The 25,211-nt window shown below is 31.9% G+C and overlaps 1 protein-coding gene and 1 long non-coding RNA gene across 11 annotated transcripts in view; both read right to left on the minus strand.

Annotated features, from left to right (window-relative positions):
- Positions 1 to 3,399: 3,399 nt before the first annotated feature.
- LOC143067673 (uncharacterized) overlaps positions 3,400 to 25,211 on the minus strand; it is a 112,487-nt gene continuing 90,675 nt past the window's right edge. For all 10 annotated transcript variants that reach the window (XR_012976002.1, XR_012976007.1, XR_012976003.1 and 7 more), the window contains 3 exons: positions 11,294 to 11,412; positions 4,494 to 4,692; positions 3,400 to 3,812 (listed from right to left, as the gene is read on the minus strand). This is a non-coding gene — a long non-coding RNA (uncharacterized LOC143067673). The remainder of the gene's footprint in view (positions 3,813 to 4,493; positions 4,693 to 11,293; positions 11,413 to 25,211) is intronic.
- On the minus strand, positions 22,570 to 24,803 carry LOC143067672 (transcription factor Sox-2-like). Its single transcript, XM_076241111.1, has one exon. The coding sequence runs from the start codon at positions 24,381 to 24,383 to the stop codon at positions 23,421 to 23,423; it is 963 nt and encodes a 320-aa protein (XP_076097226.1). The 5' UTR covers positions 24,384 to 24,803; the 3' UTR covers positions 22,570 to 23,420.

Here is a 25,211-nt window from a genome sequence, read left to right on the forward strand (position 1 = left end):
TTTATTTTCATATAAGGTGCACTTATTGAACGATTGAGGAATTATGCTGCACTTAAAATCATGAATGTATACGTACTACCAGTGAATATTAACAAATGTGTACAATAAATATATCCAATTGTGTTGATTCATCAAAGGCGGGAAATATTTGAAGGAAATGTTTGTTCTACGATTCGCCAGTAAATGGCTCTTAAAAGAGGATGCTATAGAATATTTAAATTTTTTATTGTTTAAAAAATATTTTCTCGATTTTTAGTTCAACTTGAAAAAAAAATAGGTTGAAAATTTGGGGGGAGGGACTGTTACCCCCTATTCTGTCGACTATGTGTGGATGTATAAATGGGTTGATGCATTTCATATGTTGGGTCTGTTGTACTCTTGAACTTCGACATACTTTTGGCATATGATGAGGAGTTGATAGGATATGTCTAATGACTACAAAAGAACAAAACAATAAATTATTATCAAGATTAGGATGTTATCAGTATTATTTGTGTGCCGCCATAATCCCATACGATTCATAAAACCCACATTTATAACTAGTCCATCCTAGTCCAGAGTTCAAGAAAAAAGCATACCCAGTGTCTATTCCAAGGGTGTATCTTAACCGACGTGATTTATGTCGTTTTAGCTTATGATCTAAATAACATGAATGTCACAACGGTAAATAGTATATTTTATCTTTGCGAAAACATATATTATCGTTGTGGGGGCATTATCAAAATTTATCACCCTGTCGATCGATAACTTTACTCAATGTTCAGTAAATACTACGAAAATAAACACTCGTAAGACTAGCAACACAACTTTAATGTGGACAGGTAAGGATTTGCTGTCGATGCGAAATAATTAGTTTAAAACATTGGGATTTCTCCATGAAGAGTGTTTATTAACAAAAAGTGGATAGCTTATTCCATTAGACAAAATGAAAACGACATTCTTTATGTTTGATTGACAGTCTTTGATACGTTATATTACTTTGGTATCTGGGACTCCACGCTATGTCTAAATACGTGGACACATTAAAATTGAGATGTATTGAAATGTTCTTGATATTTATTAAAATTAATATATATGTCTGGAATTGTTGATTTATACTATTTTATATTTAGAAATGGCATTGCCAAAAATGGAATTGAAAACCGGATTCGTCCTAATTTTGACGTATCCATTGCAAGTTGTAAATGTACCTGGTTTATATCCTTCCTTATAACATTCCAATTTTCAGAACCCATTGCAATAGCAAAGACGATAGGTCAATATATGATCTTCAACAGTTACATTACATCAATATGCCTAATGGTTCTAATTCTACACAAAAGTTGTTACTCAATTAAACAGAAACTAAAGCAAGTTCTACAACAACAACAAAAAAAAACTCATCGACAGGCACTTGTCTCTGAAAAAAACAACTTTTATGCTTGAATATAAGTATAAAGGTAAAAAAATTCAGAGTTGTACCTGTGACATTAACGACAAATATATACTATAGACAGAATGTCAAGGTAAGTCTAAAACAAAACCATTAACCGGAATAAAAAAAAAACTTTCATGTATAATCCCCAGATACACAAATAATTCATCATGAAGTTTGTCAAAAAGAATATTTGGTTTTGTATTAAAAAAAAACTTACTCTATAGGATCGAATTTATTACTGGTAGCTAATTTTAGATATATTTTGATTTGTGTGTCGTTTCGTCTGCTGTCTGTTTGACGTATGTCCAACATCTCCGTTTATTCACAATTTCACATATTGACAAAAAAACTGAAGATATCTTATAGCCTTTGTCACAATATAATTTCATCTGATCAACTTACAAAATGCAGAATTTTTTCCCCTGATAAACCTGAAACTGTAATGACACCTTCAACTTTTATTTTATTTTCTATTTTTTTAATCTTATTACAAACAAAAAATTCCAATATGGAAATTTGACTGAAAATAGCATATGGCAAATGGAACTGCCAGTTTAGACACCCATATGTTAAATTGTTAAATAAAAAATACGTTAGACGATTTTAGGAGTAACACAGACAATTGTTAAATACTATTTTCAGATGCAAGGAGCTCTTTGAATGTTTCAATGTAAAAGTTATTGTTTTCCCTACAAATTTACAAATGATAAAAATATTTTTTAAAAGCCCTGACCAATCTTGAATATGAATGTTTTTATCAACGAATATACAGAATAGAATAGACAAAACAAAACAATATCATAGATGACCAAAATATATATATATATATTATACTGCTGGCATACATTACTATTTTCTCTCACTTTCTGTTCTATGCATGGTAAGCAAAACAGAGAAAAAATATTTCAACTCCAATAGTTCCTCTGTGTTGGCGTTTCTATGGATGGCTATAACTCAGGAAAATCCAAAACAATTTATGGCTATTATACCCTGTGACATCAGTTTTCGATCATGTCATTTTATACTTTTTATTACATTGCATATACAGAATGTAGACTGTGACGCCATTGTATAAAACACAAAGACATTGCAGCACGTTTCTATTTCCACAAAAGTAGAATTGCATATTATTTCTTAACCATTTGAAAGAAACCTGTTGTTTTCAGGAAGTGCCATCCAATAATATTTTGCTGTTCTTTTGAGACTGACATTAATTGTACCTGATGACTTTCTACAATTAACTGGTAGGATATGATAGTTTAGTGAAATTATTACAGTTTATTCGGTTGTATTAAGTATTCTATAACATGCTTGTTAGTCCATGCCTAAAGTGCATATCTAGTACTACAAACAAATGAAACTTGGAACTTTGTACGCCTTACATCTAAATGAAACGCTTGTTGGAAGTTCTGCACATCTTCCCTGTTCGGGAAGTAAATCATTTTTTTCATTTGGTATGCCTAAAAACATTACTCAGCGTCTGTTATTTGTGTTTTTTACCGACACATTTTTGCATTATAAATTTGTTATCCCTTTCTTTGTGTGGATACTGCAGTTTACGATAACAAAAATGTCTTTAACAGACTTTGGTGACTGCAAGAAATGTGTAAAGCATCGAAATGTTCATAAATTTGAAAAGCTTAGAAATTTAGAAAAAATTAACACTTTAGATTATGAAATTATGAGGAAAAGATACTTTTAAATACGCTCAAAAAGTCAATCAACTTAACCCTTAAAGAGCTTGAAGTAATTCAAGTAGCTCTGTGCCACAGTGCCACTCCGGACCAAGTATAAATTGCAATGTATTTTTTGTAAATATAAATTTGTGTCTGGAAAATTTCGGATATTTAATTTTCCATAAAAATTCAAATACATCTTCCAATCGTTTTATGTTTGATAACATCACTTACAAAAATATTTTTCTCATCAAATAAATACATCTTTGCGAACCAAACTGTGGCAAAATCATTACGAAAGACACATTTAATAAGTATTTGTTATTTAATACATTTGTTTAATTTCGTTATCATTTGTTTTTTTTTTCGGTTTTTCTGTTACAAACAATCCAGAGTTATGAATCACGACTAAAACAAATAATGAAAATCCCTATACACCTGCAATATAAAATGTCAACACCATCAAACGTTGACACAAATAATGTTTTGGTCACTAATTAGAAATAAATTGAAATGTCCAACTGTAAAGTGCTTCTGAGTGACCGGTTCTCTTGACCTAATTATTAACCCCTCTATGCATGACTGCTCCAGCTCCTGAGAAAAAATCATTCTGATGATCTGTTTGACCTCGGTTTCATATTAATGTACCCGGTAAATCCACAGAACAATGGCCGGACTTCATATTCTATCAGCCGGTTTAACCACAATAGTTTAATTGTCTGAAATGAATGGAAAGGTTGCTTAATTGTAAAATCTGCCTTCATCAATATTTTATATTAAAACTCAGCATTGTTATACGTATCCGTAACTACATAAATAGTTCATTTGTTTTTTTGAAAACTTTCAAACTTATTTCGTTTTACTTGTCATTTCGTAAGATTTTACTTTTCGTGTTTATATGCAACTGATTCAGGATATTACATGTCATTTTATTCGATTTATTCCTATTATTGTGTTATTCAGAATTAATATACCTTTTTTTTAACAAGCATTTAATTTAATCATTTTTGTTGTTGCATTTTTATGACTTCAGAAAAACAGTCTACTTAGAACTATTTCTAGCTACAAGCCATATTTACATCTTTTTGTCGTAAGAAAATTAAGTACATGTCCTTTGCAAACTCGTGTTTACGATAAACAAGAGATGGGCAACTTTCAGATATGCAAGACCAAAATATAACATATTTACCTTATAACATATATCCTTGTAAAAACTTAACGCGACGAATCTCTGAAACACCTCTAAAATGCAGTTAATACGATCAACCAAGCCTATATTTTTTTATGACTTAACCTCTTCCTTTTCTTAATTTCTTGAAGTTGCAGAACTTATTTCTTATCAAGTTTCTCAAGGCTATCAGTTTATAGAATTGTTTTTTTATTTATTTTGATACACTTACCTGAAACTTTGATTGTCTTCTCCATTATCTTCTGCTTCTAAAAGTTATTCCAATTATCTACAACTTGTTTCATTCTTCATTATCTTCTGCTTCTAAAAGCTATTTCAGCTCATTGTTTTACAAGTATATACTGCAGGGATACAAGACAGCATCTTCAACTCTGGTTAAGTTACGAACAAATGCATTTCGTTTACGTTATCTGTGAAGAAAATTTAAAAATTAATGGTGAGTTTGATATTTTCCCCTTCTGTCAGTTGTTTTGCTTGTAAATTTGGTGTTTGGGTAGTCAATAGTTTGGTGTGTAATACAAAGTATGTTCTCTGGTTTTCTTTTTTCGTTTAACTTTCTGTGGTGAAAAAATCCATAGAAATGACTTTTAAACTCGGGTAGCTACGATGGTATTATCAGGATTCGCCTACATCAGGAATGCTCAACCCCAAAAACCTTTAAACCAAGGATGTATCAATACTTTAGATTAGATTAGTCTGTTGGTTTTCCTTTTTGAATGGTTTTACACTTGTCCTTTTTGGGGCCCTTTAAAGCTAGATGATCGATGTGAGCCAATGCTACGTCTTGAAGACCGTACTACTTTGACCTAAAATGGTTTACTTTTACAAAATATTACTAGTTATGTTAGGTTCCTGACTTGGGACAGATTCATACAGAATGTGGGGTGGTTAAACATGTGCCTTACCAGTGGTACAACAGCACAACACAAACGCAAATTGTACAAACTTACAACAAACGAAAAACGAGTTAATGATATCAAGCAACAAAAGATAACCATGCACTGAATAACAGGTTCTTGACGGATTTGAGGCAAGTATGATATATGTTTTTTTTAAAACAGTTTCCACAAAATTTAGAGCATTTATTAGGGATACGGTATTTTCGAGAAATTATAAATTATCTTAAAAGCAGAGGATTTCTGCAAGACTAAACTTGTCAAGCAGGACTTAAATTTCAACTTACAGACCTAATAACTGTTCTAACCTTGAGGTCTCATAGACTTTATCAAGCTAATTGTATGAGGAAAATACGGCACGAATCAATTAAACAAAAAGCAACTTAAAAAAGTAATAATCATATTACTTTGTCAATTTCTTTGTTATGCATTAAACCAAAACAAAAGTGCAAAATTAATTCTGGGAAAATACAGAGTTTTTAGATTGTTTATCTTTGCAGTGTTATGCCCTTGCCACTAGTAAAAAAATGAAACAAACATGAACCTCTTCATCAATCATTACAATAAATATTCTTTACTAGCAGTTTCAAAATTTTATACGACATCTTAGACTTCTACTAATCTCAATTATGCCAATTTTAGAAAGAAATCCCCTTCAATTCCATAAATCAGGAAGGTGATTAATAGCAAATCGTCAAACATTATGGTGCTGTATTGTCGAAACAGCAAAGGATCCCATCAATTTGTCAGTTTACCTATTAAATACAATTAGTATAATTGCATTGAAGTGTGGCTACATGGTAGACACGCTTTTATGGCAAACAGCTCGTCTTTATTGATATATTGTCCTTCCGACCGCAGCAATATACTTAAATGACAAATATGCCGCTTATATTGCTACCAGAAATTGTTTGAAACAAGATCAATTGCCATTTTTCCAGACTATACCTAACCAGAACCGTCTTGGAACTTGTGATATATTACCGGAAGTAAGCTCGGCATTGATTGTCGGGATATGACAATACCCACTTACGGCAGTCGTTAAATGATTTAAGGTCAACAAATTTGTTCAATTTGAAATACCCGATCAAATAGCATATAACACCATTACTCTTTTCATTTACCTATCTGTCGATCTGTTTTATAGGGTATTGTTACATTAATCGCTAATGCCTTTCTAGTTGCTGAATTGAATAAACAAACGTAATAGCGACATGTTTGATGAACGACTCGGGTTGATACACAAACCGTCAATATCGAGTACTTTCTTCTTTATTCTCAAATAGATATCAGATTTTCAAACCATTTATTGTTAGAAATGATGTATATCTGGAAACATAAAAGGGTAGATTCAAGAGTTCGATACCCAGTTGTTTCAGGTTTTTACCCACTGGAGATAGCGTTAATTGTAAACAAACTATCAAGGGACTATTAACTGACGACGTAACACAACAATTAAATTCTACATTAGCTGTCATAACTTTCATTGCATGATTGAATTTCAGTTATATTATTTTTCTCGTGCTTCGTTTACCTGGCATAAAGGAATGTTTAACGAGGTGCATTCTTTCATAACTTTCTATGGGACTGGCTTTGTTACATTATAGATGTGTATAGGTTAGAAGGAATTCCCACATCATCTTCGAACTAAATGAAAATCACCATCAAAAATAGGCTCTCCCATATTAAAATGTACAACACTACACTAATATGTTAATTTTGATCAACATAACCAGCGGGCATCATTTACAGAAAACAAAACCTCTGCGAACTAAACATATCGTCAGTATTGTTACGTTCTACGTAACGGACAAAAATTATAATGTATACATGACATGCAAAATAAGCATTTCTATATCGGACCATTATTTTTAGTTTTTATTTTAAATACACCGTTTTTTAGATTGTTTATATTACTGAAGTCTCAAAAAAGACACATGCCGCTCTCATGTCCTCTTTGTCTAAATGTTATATAACAGAACGGCCATTCTCGGTACTGAATCAAAGAGCTGAATAGCTCTGAGGGGAAAGACGGCCCTTGTTTCTATTTCATTTTTTTTTTTGGGGTGGGGGGGGGTATCTTTTGATAGTCTTTATAAAAAGAATGGAAAAAAAAAGAACAGCTAGAACATGTGGAAGGTTGACACTATTGGAATCAATTGTTGTTTAATGTAATTTCGTTTCTTTAGTTTAGGATTCAATTTAGACCAATGGAAGAGATCTGTATCTTCTAAATCTAAAAATTCAATTGAAGTTGATAGTTAATTATCTAAAATTCAACTAGTTGAATTCTGTCATTTAACAACAACTACAATTATGTTTGAAATCTTAATAGTGTATAACTGAACTGTAGGCTAGGGCCATTTTCCACTTTTTGTGACAGTACTCTTAAGATTTTAAATTTTTTTCTTATTAAGAAAGTTAGGACTGAAAAATCTATTCAGTTTTAAATTTCCATTGATAAAGTTCCCAGTTACATCTCTCATCACAGGGATACAGGTTCTTATAAAAATAACAATATGATTGATGTAAACTGTGTGAAGCTTGTTTCCAAATCCTACATTTTGAAATATTTGTAAAATTTCATGAATACATAGGTTTAAACTACAAAATGCAACATTTGTAATTTTTTTGTTACTATTACAATGATTATATTGGTACACAAAATTCAGTTTAATGGAAGACTACTTATCATATACTAAATGTCACATTTTAAGTGTTTATTTTAGTGGATAATTAGCTCATAAATTGAGGTGCTCCTGAATTGGAGGAAGATTCTCAAAACAGAGTTTTACAGAAAAAAATGGAAAAGATCGTTTCTCTCCCCAATCTCATGTAGGCCCTCGGACTTTTGGTTACTTTGAAAGTTGTTGACCTACAAATTAAAGTATTGCATGTTGATATTTGAATCATCTACAGCAACCATCATTATGTTTAAATTTAACAAATACTATTTTTAAATAAGTGCACAATCTTTGAGAATGATTTAAATAACCAGTGAAGGATATCCCTGCTTATGCGTAGTGTGGCATTCCAACAATGACGTCACTATAAAATATAATGTAGGTTGGATATATTTAGAATATCTCGTCATACTGATTTTTCCGGATTGTAAAAGAAACGTAAATAGTGTAAAGGAGAGCTCAATATACGATAATTTCGAGAGAAACAGAAGGGAAATGTGTAAAAAAGTGTTTAAAGTCAATTTATTCATTTGTGTCTCCCCATCTCATCATTCTCAGTAAGATTTGTTGGGGGGTTTTCCACACTATAAAAACAAAATGAATGATGTGAGGGAATGTCACTCTGGTCAACCCCATTGGGGATTGACGGCTTGAAGCCGTCTTCCCCAAAAAGCTTCCAGTTCTTCCTATGTATAGTCTTCATAACAACCTCGAATAATTACAGACTAGTTTTCCGTTCAAAGGTTTTGTGGTAGTGAAAGCCACACACTCAGGTGAAGCTGCTGTACAATGGATGTTTTCATGACATGAATATAGTTATTTTCATGATATGTCCTTAAAATACCATAAAAACCAATGTTTTGCAAAATGTAATCACGCGAACATGGCTGCATGGTCAAGAAGAGGGCAACATTCATACAAAAGGTGTAAACTCGCAGCAAAATTTCATTGGTATATTTAGCTGTTTGAAGACCTTAGCATGCAATTATAGTATCACTTTTGGATCCAATAAAAAACGGAATGGTCTGGTACATCGATTTATTTGCAGTTTCGTGATACTGATGGCACTTCTTTTCAAGCTTTTTTTTAGAGATGTAGGGCAAAATTCCCCTGAATTTATTCCACAACAACGCAAGTTTAAAAAAAGTCGTTCAATATGCACTAACATTTCCAGTGTATATAAAGTTTGGGGTCGTAACAACATTATATATCACATTTCTAAATAGATAAACAAATTACTCTCCTGCGTTTTTATTTATTTTAGTATATTTTTTTTGTGTGTATCAGGATTATCCAAACCAAAAATTGTTTCGGAAGTAAAACTATCAAAAATATTCTATGATGTCAATTTCATATAAACGTGTAAAGTTTGCAATATCGTATCTAAGTATCTTCAGCAGCGATGTATATTGCTGGATAACATTTGAACTTTATGCAGATATAAGCACAAATGGTATGGGTGTCTTCCGCAATCTTAGATCGTAAAATAGCAGAATACAATTGACTGGATTTTTATTTAAAAAGGATATTTTGAGGCAGGTGGCAATTCATTTGTAAGCGTTTCATCTAAATGAAGAAAGTTATCTTATTTCATCTTATTATAACGACCATTTTCACAAAAACTGAATATTTTTGTTGATTAAACATTAATTAAGCCTTATAAGGGGAGATGACTCACACTATTTTAAATTTCATACAGGATTGTACGGTAATTTTAATTTTTATTTTGTATTAGAGGTATTAGTACGGGGGACACATTAATTCAATATGAAACTTTGAGATTCACACGTGTCTATAACTTAAAGATGCACACGCGTCTCTAAACTTTGTTAGCCATCTTTAGTTTTTTCTTGTGCATTGTTTATTAACTTTGCCAAGCAATCCCTATTGTTCTTAAATATATCAGATTGCAGTATATACAATTTGATTTCAATCTACTTCAAAGTACGTTTCTTGGTATTTTAAGAATCAACAAAAATATCTCTGTACAGATGTCAGTTGAATTTCAGAAATCTACGACGACCTTACGTCAGAAGCTTTTACCCCAAAACTCATTAGAATCGTTTTCTTAGTGTAACCATATACCAAAATTCCAAGCAAGTAAGACTCTTTCCCTATCAACCAAAAGCATGTCCTCTTATTAGATGTACCATTACTTTGGTCTTCATTGTTCAGCACTTATAAATGTCTATTATACTAATAGCATTCGCGACCTTGACCATGAAGGTAATGACCTATATTGATGTTCTCTTCGTATATAACCTAATAATATATTCTCTTTCAATCTCTTGTAAGGTTCCAGTGCGGTCGACGGGAATTTATTTATAAAAAATGTTTTTTATGATTTCTCCGGAACTCCTTTTTCTGAACAACCTCGAATATGTTTATTATGTGTGACCTCGAACTCCAAAATGATGGCCTTAAATTTATAAATGTCTTGATCATAGCATACATGACCCCCAAAAAAATGGATTTTCAAAGTATGATGTCCAGTTATCTTTCAAAAACCATAATTCACTTGGACTGTCCAAATTAACCCTGACACTTCGTAGAGTGTTGTATAATGATGTTTAAAGACTAATTTGTTTATCTATAACTATAATTTCAAAATAATAAGAAAAACGCAAAAGAATTTTTTTTATGTGTAATAAGTTATTACCAGACAAAACAAAATTTGTTATGCAGAAATAGATTTTAATTTAACATTCGATATTCTCAATGAATTATTTAGCTGCAGATGCAAATTAAATATTTAACTGAAAACAAGATCTAGCATTTTAAAAATGTATAACATCACGCACTAATAGGAAAACACTTAATGAATTACGGTTTATTTAACTTCAATGTACGATTTTGAATTTTAAAACATTAGTGTAGAATAACAAAAGGGTGGCGAAAATTAATATTTTGTTCAAATAAAGATTGGCTTCTACGGGTTTGTACTTGTGTCAGTAAAACAAAGGTGTCATTGTGGATATTCAAACCGTGAAGATTTTAACATTTTGAGCTATCTCTCATAAATTTGAAATACCCAACTGATTTAAAACAAAAGAAATACCTTCCGATTGGGGAAAGACTTGAAATGGGATATATTGTATCCTGGTCTGTCGATTTTTGTACAGATAATAATGGCGACTTCACGTGTTCCCACAAAACCATAAAATTCCACTGATATTCTAGATATTATAACTCCTACAAACATAACTTACATAAAAATTATGTTTATTATTCATTCCGTGTTATTTTTTACACTTATTTTACATAAAAAGGAATCATATTTTGGTTAGTTTCAATTGGTGTTTTCTTTGAATTCGATTAATTGATATGGTATTTGTTTTTTTTTTGTCTCTTGTTCGTCTTATTTCTATAAACTTTATTGTTAGTACATGCATGCAACAAATAACACAATGTTATTTAAATCTTAAACCTACTTCAAAATAAAAGCATCTTAACTGGTATCGCTTTTCAATCTCTTTACACATCTCTGATGCCCTTTTCCATTTAGGTAACTCCAGCATCTTTAGTTTCAAGGAAGGACAAAGAATCAGACCTGTGAATTAAAAATAAAATATTCTAATTCCAACACTTGTTAAAAAAATATGTTAAAAGAGTATTCAGCTATTTATCTTTTTTATGGGATCAAATAAACACTGTATTGGTAAAAATACTAAAGAAAATGCAAGTTATGAGTTCTTATACCCATATATATGACCAAACCCATATGTATGACGTCAACTGCCATATTTCCACAGTTATTCTATGTATCTTTAAAATTTTGTGACTATCAAAGAATCCATGCAAAATTACTCTTGCCATAGTACTTTGTTCATTCATAGTAATTTGGTTATTTTTTTTAATTTCTTTTTTGGTTTGTAGTAATTTTTACATTTTGATCAAAGTCTGTATTTTATACATAAGAATTATATTATTTCATTATTTCAAACTTGTCTTTGACAATTAAACCGATGACAATAATTCATTCTCTAGGAAATTGACAAGAACAATTGATTCTGCAATAATTTGAGTTATCCGCCTTATTTCCCGACCAGCATCCTATTCAACCAATTAGCGTACAATTAAATCTTAATGATAGGCCCTTATTGCTACAGATTGGAGGATGAAATTGATTCCAATCTCGCCTAACACGGTAATTACCATCTAAGCATGTCAATTTCAATCATTGTTTTATCATCAATTAATTATCGGGCTTGAGGGAAGACAACTCTACAAATGAATTGATCGGTGAGGACGAAACACTTAATAAACTTGGATTATGTTCGTTGACTGGTGTTATTAATGATCAGATGTGTATCTGATAGCCTAAGCAACCAAATGGTTGGTTCAATATGAGAGAATCAGTGATAATAAGTAGCAATGTTTTTGCCAATCTGAAGAGCAATTACAGTGTTTTCTCTCTGAAATTTAGATAGAGAGGAAAAAAGGCTCTAGAATATAAAAAAAAGAAGATGTAGTATGAATGAGACAGCTCTCCACAAGAGACCAAAATGACACAGACATTAACAACTATAGGTCACCGTACGGCCTTAAACAAAATAGAAGGCTTTTCTTTAACAAATTGTGACTTGGATAGAGAGTTGTTTCATTGGCACTCATACCACATCTTCTAATATCAATTTGTGTAAATTTTATTTTTTTCAAGATTCTTCTCAGATAAACACACAATATAGGTGTTGGTTTCGCTTTTGAAATGAACATACCAAAAGATATGGAAAAATGATTAACATAAAAAAATGAAAAAAATGAAAGTGGTAGTATTATCAATCGGCTTTGACAAAAATTAGTGTTTAATAAAATAATATTACCATCTATCGACAATATAAAAATTGGTAAGACTTCTTCAATAGTTTTATCCTATGTTATACTATTTTACCCATAGTTACTGACAAAGGAAATAAGACGGGTCATCATGATGATGTACTTTACTTTATTTAATGGCGGCGTAACCGAAACATTTTTGACAAAATTCAGTGATTACAATTTTAACCACGGCGACATTTTGACGGCTAAACGTTGGAGGTCAGTTAAAGCAAGCAAGCGGAAAACCATTAGATACTCCTGAAACCTTTCCATGCAAGGACGTTCGGAAGGTATCAGTGACCTTCGATCTGAAATAATCCGTCTTAAACGACAGAAGAAAATATCAAGTTTCCAAAATATCTTTAAAATCAACGTTTTCTGACGTCGTGATATGTTGAAGGTAGTCATTGTTTAAATTTGTCACGATAACTTCATATCTAGGTAAAGAGAAAAAATGTTAATTAAACAATTACATGAGAAATCTCTTGACAATTCTCAGAAGATATTTTTGAATTTCTTAAAATATATATTACATCGCACAAACAAATGTGTAGATGTTTAAAAACAGAAGAACAATTTCTAGGTTGATGATTGCGAACTTTTCTTCTTCATTTTTTTACATTTGTGATTTTTAAATGCTTTTAAAAAGTGGATGACTGTCGTCCACCGCCTCGCACCTGTGATAAAACCCCATCCTGGTGATTCTAATCCGTCCTCTCTATGACTATCTGATTGATTCACCTCTTATGTGATCCCTTTCTAGACACGTCATATATTTGAGTTTTATATATTTGGGAATTAAGTTTTGTTTTAAATTTTAGTTTCAAGTTTACTTGGTATTCGTCATATATTTACATAATATAACCTTCAACTAAGATTTGTTTGTTCAGTAGTACTGTGTGTACATACGGTGTAAATTAATATGTGCAAAGGCTTTTAAGTTTTGGAGTAGCAACATGTCGCATTTTATTTAAGTCTTTTTATAAATACTCCACTTTTCAAATATATCTTCTTAATTTAAATTTTACACTGTCAACAATATCTCGTCATTTTCGAATTACATTCATATTTCCTGCTTTTCATTTCCTTAATGCTTTTATATAGTTCAACTTTATTAATATAATTAAATACAATTTCTGCCTTAAAAGATCCCCTTCCAATAAAAGCTATCATACAACCAAGGGACAATTGGTTAATTCTACTATAGAACATCCTTTTGTTGGTTGTCGCTCTCGTAAGCGCTTCTGTCGTAAACCGATCTGTTTCTGTATTGTAGTAGTGCATCCGTCGTAATGACGGCTTCCATTGCGAGGCTATTGTTAAGATATATAGACAAATTTAGAAAAGCGTTTTATGGTGTTGTAAACAACCACTGTGTGTATATTGAAAGCCATTACAAGTAGAATGTGAAAAATTGTCATTCAAATGAAGGTGAAAATTCTATTGTACGGCTTGTATCAGTTAATGCGTTTTACAATAAAACGACATAATGTGTTGCTTTTGTTCACATCTTATAAATGCTTCTCTTATGAATATTTGCTAACCAAGTGTACAAATTGATCCTAATAAAAGATTATGATACTATTGTATGTAACTGTATTACTGACCTAGTGAGTGAAAATAAAGTCTGGTGAATGAAAGAAGTTCATTTAAGGATAAACTGCCTTTCAGATCTACTGAATAAAAGATCTTTTGAAAATTTAATTTGTATACTTGGGATTTAATTAGGACGACTATTTAGTAAATAATAACACACCATGTAAATACATACAAAAAGAAGACGTACAACTTGAACAAATCAGTAAATTGGAAATAGATTGAACTTCAACTGAATAAATGAATGAATATAGTGTAAGTCAATTATTATTTTTTTCACAGTTTACTTTAAACATAAAAATTCAAATAACAAAAAATGCGATAAAATATGAACGAAAAAACTGATTTAATATCAACAGATATATGTCTCGAATCACCAGTTAGCTTTCTCTCTATTCAGTTTTTGTGTTAAAAAAGGAAAAAAGGAAAGCAATAACATATTTTGAAATAAAGTATTTTTCAAGCAAAGAAAGAAATTTTATATACACGTATGACTAAGAAATGTGTTGTACATTAACGAGACAGCAACGAAACGACAAAGAAAAACCAATAAATATATGAAGGACATGTATGTACAGTTTCGGCTCCTTAAAAAAAAAAAAGAAAATCATTTTTCATTCTTAAATATTTAGCACTCCTTCCTACCATTAATTTTTGTTTATAATTATTTTTTTGTAACAAATCAAAATTTACATTGATCATAAAATGTTATGTTCTGTTTGATATGAGAACTGCACCACATAGTTTCCCAAGAAACAGTAAATTTTCGCGGATGTTGTCAATTTGTTGAAGTTTATGGATGGGTGAAGGTTTTAATGGGAACGGTAGGGGAAAATATTTTCAACGCGTAGACCGTTAACTCAGTCTCATTTTCCTATGAAATTTTAATGATTAAAACATTACTTGATGTAAAACTGAAGGGGGAATAAATCGATTGCACAATAATCCGTGGATATGTACAACCAGATTGAACATATAATTATCTACTGTAAAAATGTTAAACAGAAAGCAAGATTGGACCGCGTACTGCGAGATTGATAAAAGACTTGAATCCGTATTCCATTCCACAGAGACACCGGAAATCATCTTCGCCTGTGGTCCGCAGGATGACGTTACTATCGTAGAGGAAAAGTACCAAGAAACCTTTTCCAAGCTTGTAGTTCGATGAGGTGACGAAGTTTAATTGAAAATTGATATTTCACATATAGTTCTTTCATTCTGAAAAGGTCCCGCTAAGCACTAAAAGTATTGAAAACTATTCCATAGAAAAACATGTTTCTCCGTTCTAATTATCTGCAATGACATTTTTGCGACATGAAATGGCACCGAGAGGGAAAATGCCACCACAAATACATTCCAAATACAAACAAATAGAAATTCTTCGAGTTTTATGTCAAATGAGTTAGAACAATTGACAGAAAACTTGAATGTGGTGAAATCCAACCGTCTACAAGTCGTGTTACACTAACCATTTACGCTGTCTCTTTTGAATCTACTATTGTGACAGTCGTTGTTTGCATTTATGACACAAACATCATAACTGACTATATACATTGAGATGTACAGAAAAAAAAATCATCGTTTACACGTTCCAATCTTGAATGTGTTTTTATTTGATTTGGATTAGTATTCTAAGTTATACGTTACATGAAAACCAGTAGGAGACAAATCCGTGTTAAGAACAGTGTATCTAGTTTTGTTGGTGACCTGCGAGGACGCCACAACCGGAAGACCGTGTGTGATATGTATTGGCTGGAAGCTTGTGTCAACATCAGTCGAAATTGACAACGAAAAGTACACATTATCCTAAACATGTAAACTTTATCTTGTCAATTTAAAGAAAAATTAAGCAAACGGGTTATAAATCATTATTTGAAATTGTAAACTTAGATTTACTGTCTGCATACGAGATGAGATATGAGTTTAAATTGACAATATGAAATAAAAACTCCGTTTATTAGAAATACACCTTGAGATAGGTTCAGTATCTAACTTAAAACAATATGTATTACCACTAAACAAAATATCTGTGAACTCATTTCTTGCATGCTTTCGCTATCACATATTGCATCGTAAATATCAGAAGAGTGACAGGGTTTAGTTTTGATAACATTATATTTATCAACTATTAATACTTTCTACTTTAGCTTTATTTCTGAGAGACCAACATAAATATTTCGGTAATATACTGATGTTATATTATTTAAAAGAATCTATAAAAATCGAAATCAAATGTCTGACTGCACACCTTTAATAATTTTCAAATATACACACATAATTAACAAACGTTATATACGTCTTTCTGTCCCTATGTGGTTCTTTTTGTTTACTGTACCCAAATCATAGATCATACTAAATTTGATAAAAGTCGACTGGCTACCGTTTTCTATCAGAAGCTTATACGATTAAGAGCTATATCAGAGGAATTGTAATCAAACCTCGGCCAAATTCAATCATACCGTGTATGAATGTATAACTTGTACAGGCTAACAACGAATTGTCAGATAGAATCCATGAAGATATAGAGAGCTAGAAAATCCCTCACATCACTGGTTTATTTGGAAAGATAAAATATGACCCCATTCCATTACCTTCGAATTCTTGACCACTTCATCATAGGAATCAACAGGTGTGCTTTAAAAGATATGTAGAGTACACTCATTTTTCATTGTTTTCCCAATAATCTACTGTAATTTGTTTCCCTTCTAACTAATGTATATACCCCGATTCATACATATCAATCAAAACTACAATATTCATGCAGAAGATCAACTATTTTCAAAATGCATCTTTTTTTATACATTAGTTTTACACGAAGATTGGTATTTGTTAACTGACCGATTCTATGTTTCAAAAATCATTCCCCTTTAATAGAACTATATGGCTTTAAAACAAAATGGTCATTCACCTACGTGATATGTAGTGTAAATATTGAGACGTTCATAGAGACACCAACATAACAATATGACATTCACTTATATTGACACATGAATTTTCCAATACAGTGTCAAACCGTTTTGAACAACACAAGCAGTTCTGACATCAACAACAAAATTTAGAGACATTTACTTAAAACCACCTAGCGTTAGTGTGGTCGCATTGAACGCTAAAAGTCCGGTTGGTTCGATTCCCTTCTGGGTCAAAGATCATGCATACATTAAAAATTGGTATAGTTGATGTTTCTCCTCCACGTGGAAGTTAGGAGATAGAACAAAGACTGGCTTGTGGCCATATGTCTCCTTATAGACTATTGCAAAGTTAATCTTAAACACATAAAACATAACAGTGTGTTGGTCTATTTCAAAGTAGAGTATTTTTATATCTCGTTTACCATTATAGCGTTTTGAATATGCCTCTAATATTAACAATCAATCAGAAAATCTCTTAGCATAGTTTTCTCCAGAATACTTAAACACGATGTTTAATTTCATGTATAAAGAACACATTCTTGTTACATCTACATCGTATATATGCTTTCCTATTCTTCCTTAGTCTGTGAAGATAAACATTAATATAACATCTAAGCTGGGAACAGTATATATAATATATATGTTCCTGATCTGAGATATGAAGTCTCATTTAAATATAGAGCAATGTTCTACAGACGTCCGACCTCGAAGTATCCGATCATTTGAGAAATATATATATATGCACACTGATACTTATATTTACAGTTTCCTTTTTTTTTTATATTGGTTGTTTTTTTAACACTTTTAAGGCGTATATATAATCTATTTATTTGGTAAAGTATGGTAAAGTATTTGGTATCGTTGCTCATAACGATCCAGTGCCCTTTTACGAAAGATCGTTAACTATAGTATCATATATCTTATATAAAAAAATATATATATAGTAATGCACATGTGTTTGCGTCATGTATTTTATACAATTTAGGTATATGCAACGTCAATACAACATAACACCCACTATAATCTATAACCTACATCCATGACTTAACTTAACTTTAATAGTCATAAATTACGCGAAGCGGATTTAGAGGGTTTTTTCAGTCCCCCCCCCCCCCCGCTTTTCGGGAAAAAAAATAGTTGATTATATAAGGGAATCACAGTAGCATGATGGGAGCGGGCCCCTCTTAGTCAATCAATGGGCCCCCTTATGAAAATTTCTAGATCCGCCACTGTTAAGGGCATAGAATCCTTGGTATATAAAGATTTCTTGAGTGCACAATTTCAGCCTAGATCATTAAACTGTAAAATAAGGTCACAGCAACAATCTTCTGATAAATGCATACAAGTTCCCGTCTCTATTTTGCGTAACAGCTGCATGACCACCAGTAGGTTTTTTAACTGTGTTCAGAAATAAAAAAACTGTAAATATTTTGAAATCAAGTTGCATGTAAACGCTTTATAACAGTAGGCAAGATTTTAAAAGATGGACGTATATATGTCGTATACAAAAAAAAAATGCAACACTTACACAAATGCATTTAAAATGTGTGTGCATTGAGCAGTACTCAGTAGATATAAGAATAAAGTTTGAAAGCACCTTAACAAATAAAAACAAATGTGTGCATAGTACACGGATGCCCCATTCGCACTATTATTGTCTATATTCAGTGGACCGTGATATTGGGGTCAAAACTCTACTTTGACCAAAAACTAAAAGTGGAATAGACGTACGGACGGGAGGACGAACGGACGTACAGACCGAAAAAAACATAATGCCTCTAGGTGGTGCATAAAACATGCTTTATCTGAACCCATTTATTTAGAAATTAGAATACAGATGTACACGTCTTCACCCTTTCCGTGTTGAACTTATACTATGAGGAGTATTGGACGCAATATAAAATTGAGAATGGAAATGGGGAATGTGCCAAAGAGACAACAACCCGACCATAGAAAAAAACAACAGCAGAAGGTCACCAACAGGTCTTCAATGTAGCGAGAAATTCCCGCACCCGGAGGCGTCCTTCAACTGGCCCCTAAACAAATATATACTAGTTCAGTGATAATGAATATGTTTATCTGAACTTCAAGTTTTCGAACTGGAATGATAGAGCAAGACTGTTCACCTCTAGTCATGTGACCCTTTTGACTACAAGTTATCATATATTATATATTATATATATATAGCTATAAATTTAGATTATGACAAGTGTATCTCTCTCAGTGCACTTCCATACATTAAGTCCACCAGATGAGAGGTTTGTTTTTGTTGGGTTTTTTTTTACTCTTTGTTCGGGTAGTTTCTCTTTTTATAGTAGTTTGAATATGTTTGAAACGTTACGTATATTTTTGTTACGCTTGTAATTTTTAATTGTATAAGGCAAGTTTCTTCATGTTTAAAATGTTTTAAGCTGCTATGATTGTTTCTTTGTGTTTGTTATCTTGCAAATATTACACAATTGTAGCAAAGTATACTGATAGTCTATAATAATACTCCCCGACAGTAATTATAAGAATGTACTTGTATTCTCAATAATAAAATGAAGTTCAACATTTTCCAGTGATAAAGTCGGGAAATTTAAAAATAACCGAGCCTTTGGTGTGTGCTACTTCAAAAATATATGTAGTTTTCTCTTGGCAATTAACACGTAAAACAAATTGGAATTTTACGAAGACACTCAAAATTTAATACTCTGAAATCCACATCTCGCCTTGCATAAATGTCCTATGGAGGTACAACTAAAGACCAAGGAAAACAGCACACTACTCAAACCTGTCAATTGATTAGTAGTGTAGCATTTTTTGTGTCGGGATTAGGAAAACCTAAATGTCTTTTTATTCTGGGAGAATTTTGTGTTGTATTTCAAGCAAGACAGCCTTTCAAAGACAATAAAATGAAGCCGACAAAACCGTTATGACTCATTGTGTTCTATAACTCTAACGAGAACTTTTTGTTATATGTGTTCCTTTAAACAGGAGTTCACAAGGAAACTATGTTATAAACGATGCCATTATACCTGTTCTTGTTTGAACTACTATTATATGCCCTTTATTTCGTGAGGAACATATAGTGTAATATCTTTTCCAATGACGGAACTTCTTTTTCATGTCATTTTGACCTTCACTCACAGTGGCATTCATACCACTATCTCAGAATAACCAGGCCTTCCCACCATAATAAAAAAATGACTGCAAACAATACTTATGACCAAGCAACACGAAATCTACTCATTATAGGAGGTCAACGTGGGTGCTCGAGAAGGGTCATCTGTTCTTGTTCCTTATCAGTTAGACATTGGAGTAAGGACGATATTGTAGCAACTACACGGAATTCTTCGTTGAGTTTTCATTTTTGTTTTTCTGTGTCGAGTTGAGACGGTGGGTAAAATCAAAATGAAGAATGTTCAAACCTAAGATGCTTATAACAAAGAATTATTTCGTTTTCATAACCCAAAACAAACTGAAATAATGGGCTAGGAACCTTTAATTATGGTGAAAAGCGTTAAAGCGTAAATTATATGGTCGATACGGGTAGACGGCCATTATTCAAGTCCTGTTGTTTTACGTTTAATTTAAACATTGCAACCAAACCTATTAAATCGGTCGAGCAAACACAAATACAGCATATGAGAAAAACTAGTAGATCAAGTAATTTTAAACCTAGGACAATCTAAAAATTACTTGGCCCTACCGAAACGACATTAGGTAGTATGAACGCATGACTAGTTCTTTCTTTCCACCTGGTGTGAATTTTGTGATTAAGTTCACCTTGGTAAAATAATAACATGCCAGGCGCTTTCTTGAGCTGAAAATTTTATAGGTTTTTCGTCCATATTATTTTAGCAAGTATTACTGAATTGGACGATTTTAATGACTAAATATACATTTCAAACGAAAACTTCAAAAGACCTAGTGAGGTGTATTAGATATTGTCGATTTCGTGTTCTAATAAACGTTTATTACGGACAAACAAAATATATTTAATTGTGTATTAAAACTTAAAACCTAAATCAGAAAAAGCTTACATGTTGGGTACTGGTCCCGGGTTTAAAGTTTTTACTAACTAAGGTGTATTTTTTGTTTTATTTTTTATTTGTTAAGTATTCCTTATATTACTGTTGTTCGTCAACATTCTTAATATATTATTTAAGTGGAATCCTGAGTAAAATCTTCACCGAAATGATACCATTGGGTGATATAACTGTGAAGACAATACTAATATCGTAATCTCATTAAAGATGATAGTGATATCATAAATCTTGTTTAACTGAAACTGTTTGATCCCAGGATTACACATTAGAAATGGTCGGCAAATGATTTTGTCGCCCAAGCGATAATGCTGCTTAGTGGTGACTGTAATTTATTGGGCAAACATGATAGATTGCAAGAAAATTAGCTAAAACAATTTACTGGAGGGGTCATATACAATATGCGAAATAGTAACCGTCTAATTAGATCATGAAATGATCCTGAGAAAGTCCAAGTATGATTTAGTATTCTAGAATCCCTTACGCATTTATTGTTTTCATGTTTCAGTAATTTTCATCATTAATGATGCATCTTAATTTGAACATTCTTTCATGTCGATTTCAACGAAATTTGCGGTAAAGTGTGGATATTTATTACAAATAGGAAACATAAAAATAAAGAGATCTAAATGGTTTTGTGTAAAAGGTGTGAATGTATTGGGTGAGAAAATATGTTTGGGTACTTTTGAGACGATCAAATACATTGAAATTTTATGGGAAAAATCAAATTTCTGGATTAAAACGATTAAATTCCGCATGACATTTCATTGCGATGTATTCTGATTGTAATTATAGCCCAATAAGTGAAAGCCTGTGTAAATGACAACGCACGCAGTTGTATAACTAAATTTCAAATTGATTTAAAATTAATAAAATATTAATATAGAATAAAGAAAAACATTTAAAATATATAGAAGAATTAAAGTTTACAATTTTTAACGTTAAAATAATTTTGATAATAATGATACAACTGCCTGAAGTGGCATTTCACGGCACGTTTTTGTTTCATAATGTATCCCCGTCATACAAGATAAACCCAACATTCCAAATTAGGTTATAATTTGTCATTGTATTGAAAAGACAAATTTGAAAAAACACTCAGACCTAAAACACAAGACCCTCAAGAATTGAGAAGTTGCGTTAAAAACTATTAAACATGCCATTCAAATCTAATAAAACAACTGTGAACATTCCAAACCTGTACGTTTGTATTTCTTAACATTCAAGAAATCGGGACCGTTAAGCGTGGGGTGCTTGTTTTCAAATACATTGTAAAACTTGAGTTTTTAAACTAAAACAAAAATATCATACCTTTTGCAAGACCGGAATGACAATAATAAATTAAAGTAAGACATATTTCAGTTTTCAGATCATTTAATTCTTCTTGTTTTGCATTTTCAATTCAAAATAAACATTATCTTTATATACAAAAAAATGCAAATAAATTTAAATAGTAAACAAATAGAATTAGCAGAGACTATATATATACGGACCGAACATTCGAATTATATGTATATATAAAATACGTGTATAAACTTTGTTCCAATTCCGCGTTCTACTCAAAAATATACAGAATGAAATAAAAGTTTAACAAAAAACTAAGTAGTTTGGTTTAGTTCAAACAAAATCATTTTACCATATAAACCTTGAGCCACATAAAGTTGAAATATATTTAAAAATTCAATTTTAAACATAAAAAAATATACGGAACATTACCACGATTTAATACATAAACAAAACAAAATCTAATCATACTTACAAACCTACTTCAAGAAAATTGAATTTACCGTGAGCAAATATATATATGTGTGGAAAATTTCCCTAAATTTGTTTGGCGAATTTCGAATCCGACTTATTATGCTAAATATATTCTACAAAATTATCTCGTTTCAACAGTTCGTGTATAAATAAGTTTTTCACTTCTGTAATGATTGTAATAAAATTATATAGATCTATTTTCAATAATTTCAGCACATTTTTTTGCAAAATTCGCACCATATAACTCAAATAAACATTCACACACGCACGCGCTCGTCTCATTCGATTTGTCTGCTTTTCAAACATGCTATACAGTCTTACAAATGTCATGGATTTCGACGATCATTCATTCAACAATGTAAAAATGATAAACAATATATATATAATGGGAAATATAATGTTTTCTCTCGCAGCACAAATTTGTAAAACAAATTAAAAAACAGAAAATATTACATATGTGTCAGTGGCACAGTGTTATTTACCCCTGCAGCTTCCGATGACGCCGTCTGCTGATAATGTTGTTGCATAAGTCTATGGTGAGCAGCGGCACTATTTGGATCGTTGGCATCTCCCGGTAAATACATACTAATCATTTCCCGTAAATCTCCTGCTTGACGGGGTTGTCCTGGAATTTGTGGTTGATTTGGTTCCCTTTTTACGGACGGAGGAACCTGTGATGGAGACATAGAATACGGATTCATTCCTACGGACATTGTGTAGTTTGAGGTCCCATTCATATATGATGCGGATGTCATCTGATTTGCAGACATTTGTTGAGCTGGAATAGAATAATTGCCATACTGAGCTAGTCCCATTTGATTTGCCATATGATAGGCATTTGGATCGTGCATCATGTTCATAGGATATCCATTCGGCATATATCCATTCATTCCGGGATACATTCTGTTTGGATCAGACTGCAGCTGTCCTCCACTGCCGGGCATACCGGGTAAAGCGTACTTGTCTTTCTTCATGAGGGTCTTTGTTTTCCTGCGCGGTCTGTACTTGTAATCAGGATGATCCTTCATGTGAATTGCTCGAAGACGTTTAGCTTCATCTATGAACGGACGCTTTTCGGATTCGGATAACAATTTCCATTCAGCACCAAGTCTCTTGCTAATTTCAGAATTATGCATTTTGGGATTTTCCTGGGCCATTTTCCTTCGCTGACCACGAGACCACACCATAAAAGCGTTCATTGGCCTTTTCACACGATCGTCAGTTTTCTTGTTACCAAGACCATTGTTGTTATTGTTGTGTTGTCCATTCATGTCCGGAGATGGAGGAGAATGTACTTGCTGTTGCGATGGATGTTGATGCATGTTCATACCTCCAGTTACTGGCACATGCATTCCTTGTGATGCTGGTGGTAAAGTTGTAGTTGGTCCCTGTTTAGATAAGTCACTATCCATACTATAAAATTTGAACAGTGTTCCACGTGCTTTATACAAGTCCAATACACTGATTATAATAACTGAAGATAGTCAATAGCTTTTGAATAAGTTCAAGTCCAATAAATGATAAATCTCAATACGGCTTTCACTACCAAACTATAAAACAGGTCTTATAATTTCGACTTCTTCTTATTCTTTTGGCTAATACGGTTTACTAAACAAGGGATATCGATTCGTCAGTGAAAAATAGACACTGCCCCGTCCAATCAAATTAGTTCTTTCTTGGTTTTGGCGAGTTATTCACGGTAATATTAAAAAGTGGGCGGGACTTCGCAGGTAAAGTTTATTGTCGTATCCAAACAATTGAGTGAATTCAATCATGTTGAGAATCGCTCATGTCGTGAAAAGTGGGCATGGTCTAATATTGACATGCAGATGAAAAATTATCCGTTAGAATTTTTTTTACAGGTGTTGTTATTTTTATATTTCATTACATTTCAAAATATTTTAATAAATATCAAATTCAAGTTACTCATTAAAAAAAATATTAAAATTTTGTGTAATGATTTGGGAATAATTGTATTTTTTTAACACATTTAAACGTGGACCTGGAATAGCACAACAGTCCAATGTCATTATATTATTTTTTTTTCATCATGATAAGATAAATAATGAAAAGAGCCCTTTTTCTTATAATTATAGTTTTATGGTTTCAAATTGAAAACCGGGATAAAAAGGGGGAAAAGACTCTTAAGAAGAAATCTCGCTTCGGTTGGCGATACAGACACTTTTATAGAAAGCAAGGACTAACAGCTCATCTGTTGATAATTAAAATTCCAGCAGTTA

Source organism: Mytilus galloprovincialis, chromosome 3 (assembly GCF_965363235.1).
Source record: "Mytilus galloprovincialis chromosome 3, xbMytGall1.hap1.1, whole genome shotgun sequence".
Classification (NCBI taxonomy): Eukaryota; Metazoa; Mollusca; class Bivalvia; order Mytilida; family Mytilidae; genus Mytilus; species Mytilus galloprovincialis.

What these genes read in the sequence shown, in the direction of transcription:
- LOC143067672 (XM_076241111.1), bottom strand. Translation starts at nt 24,383, where the DNA reads ATGGATAGTGACTTATCTAAACAGGGACCAACTACAACTTTACCACCA.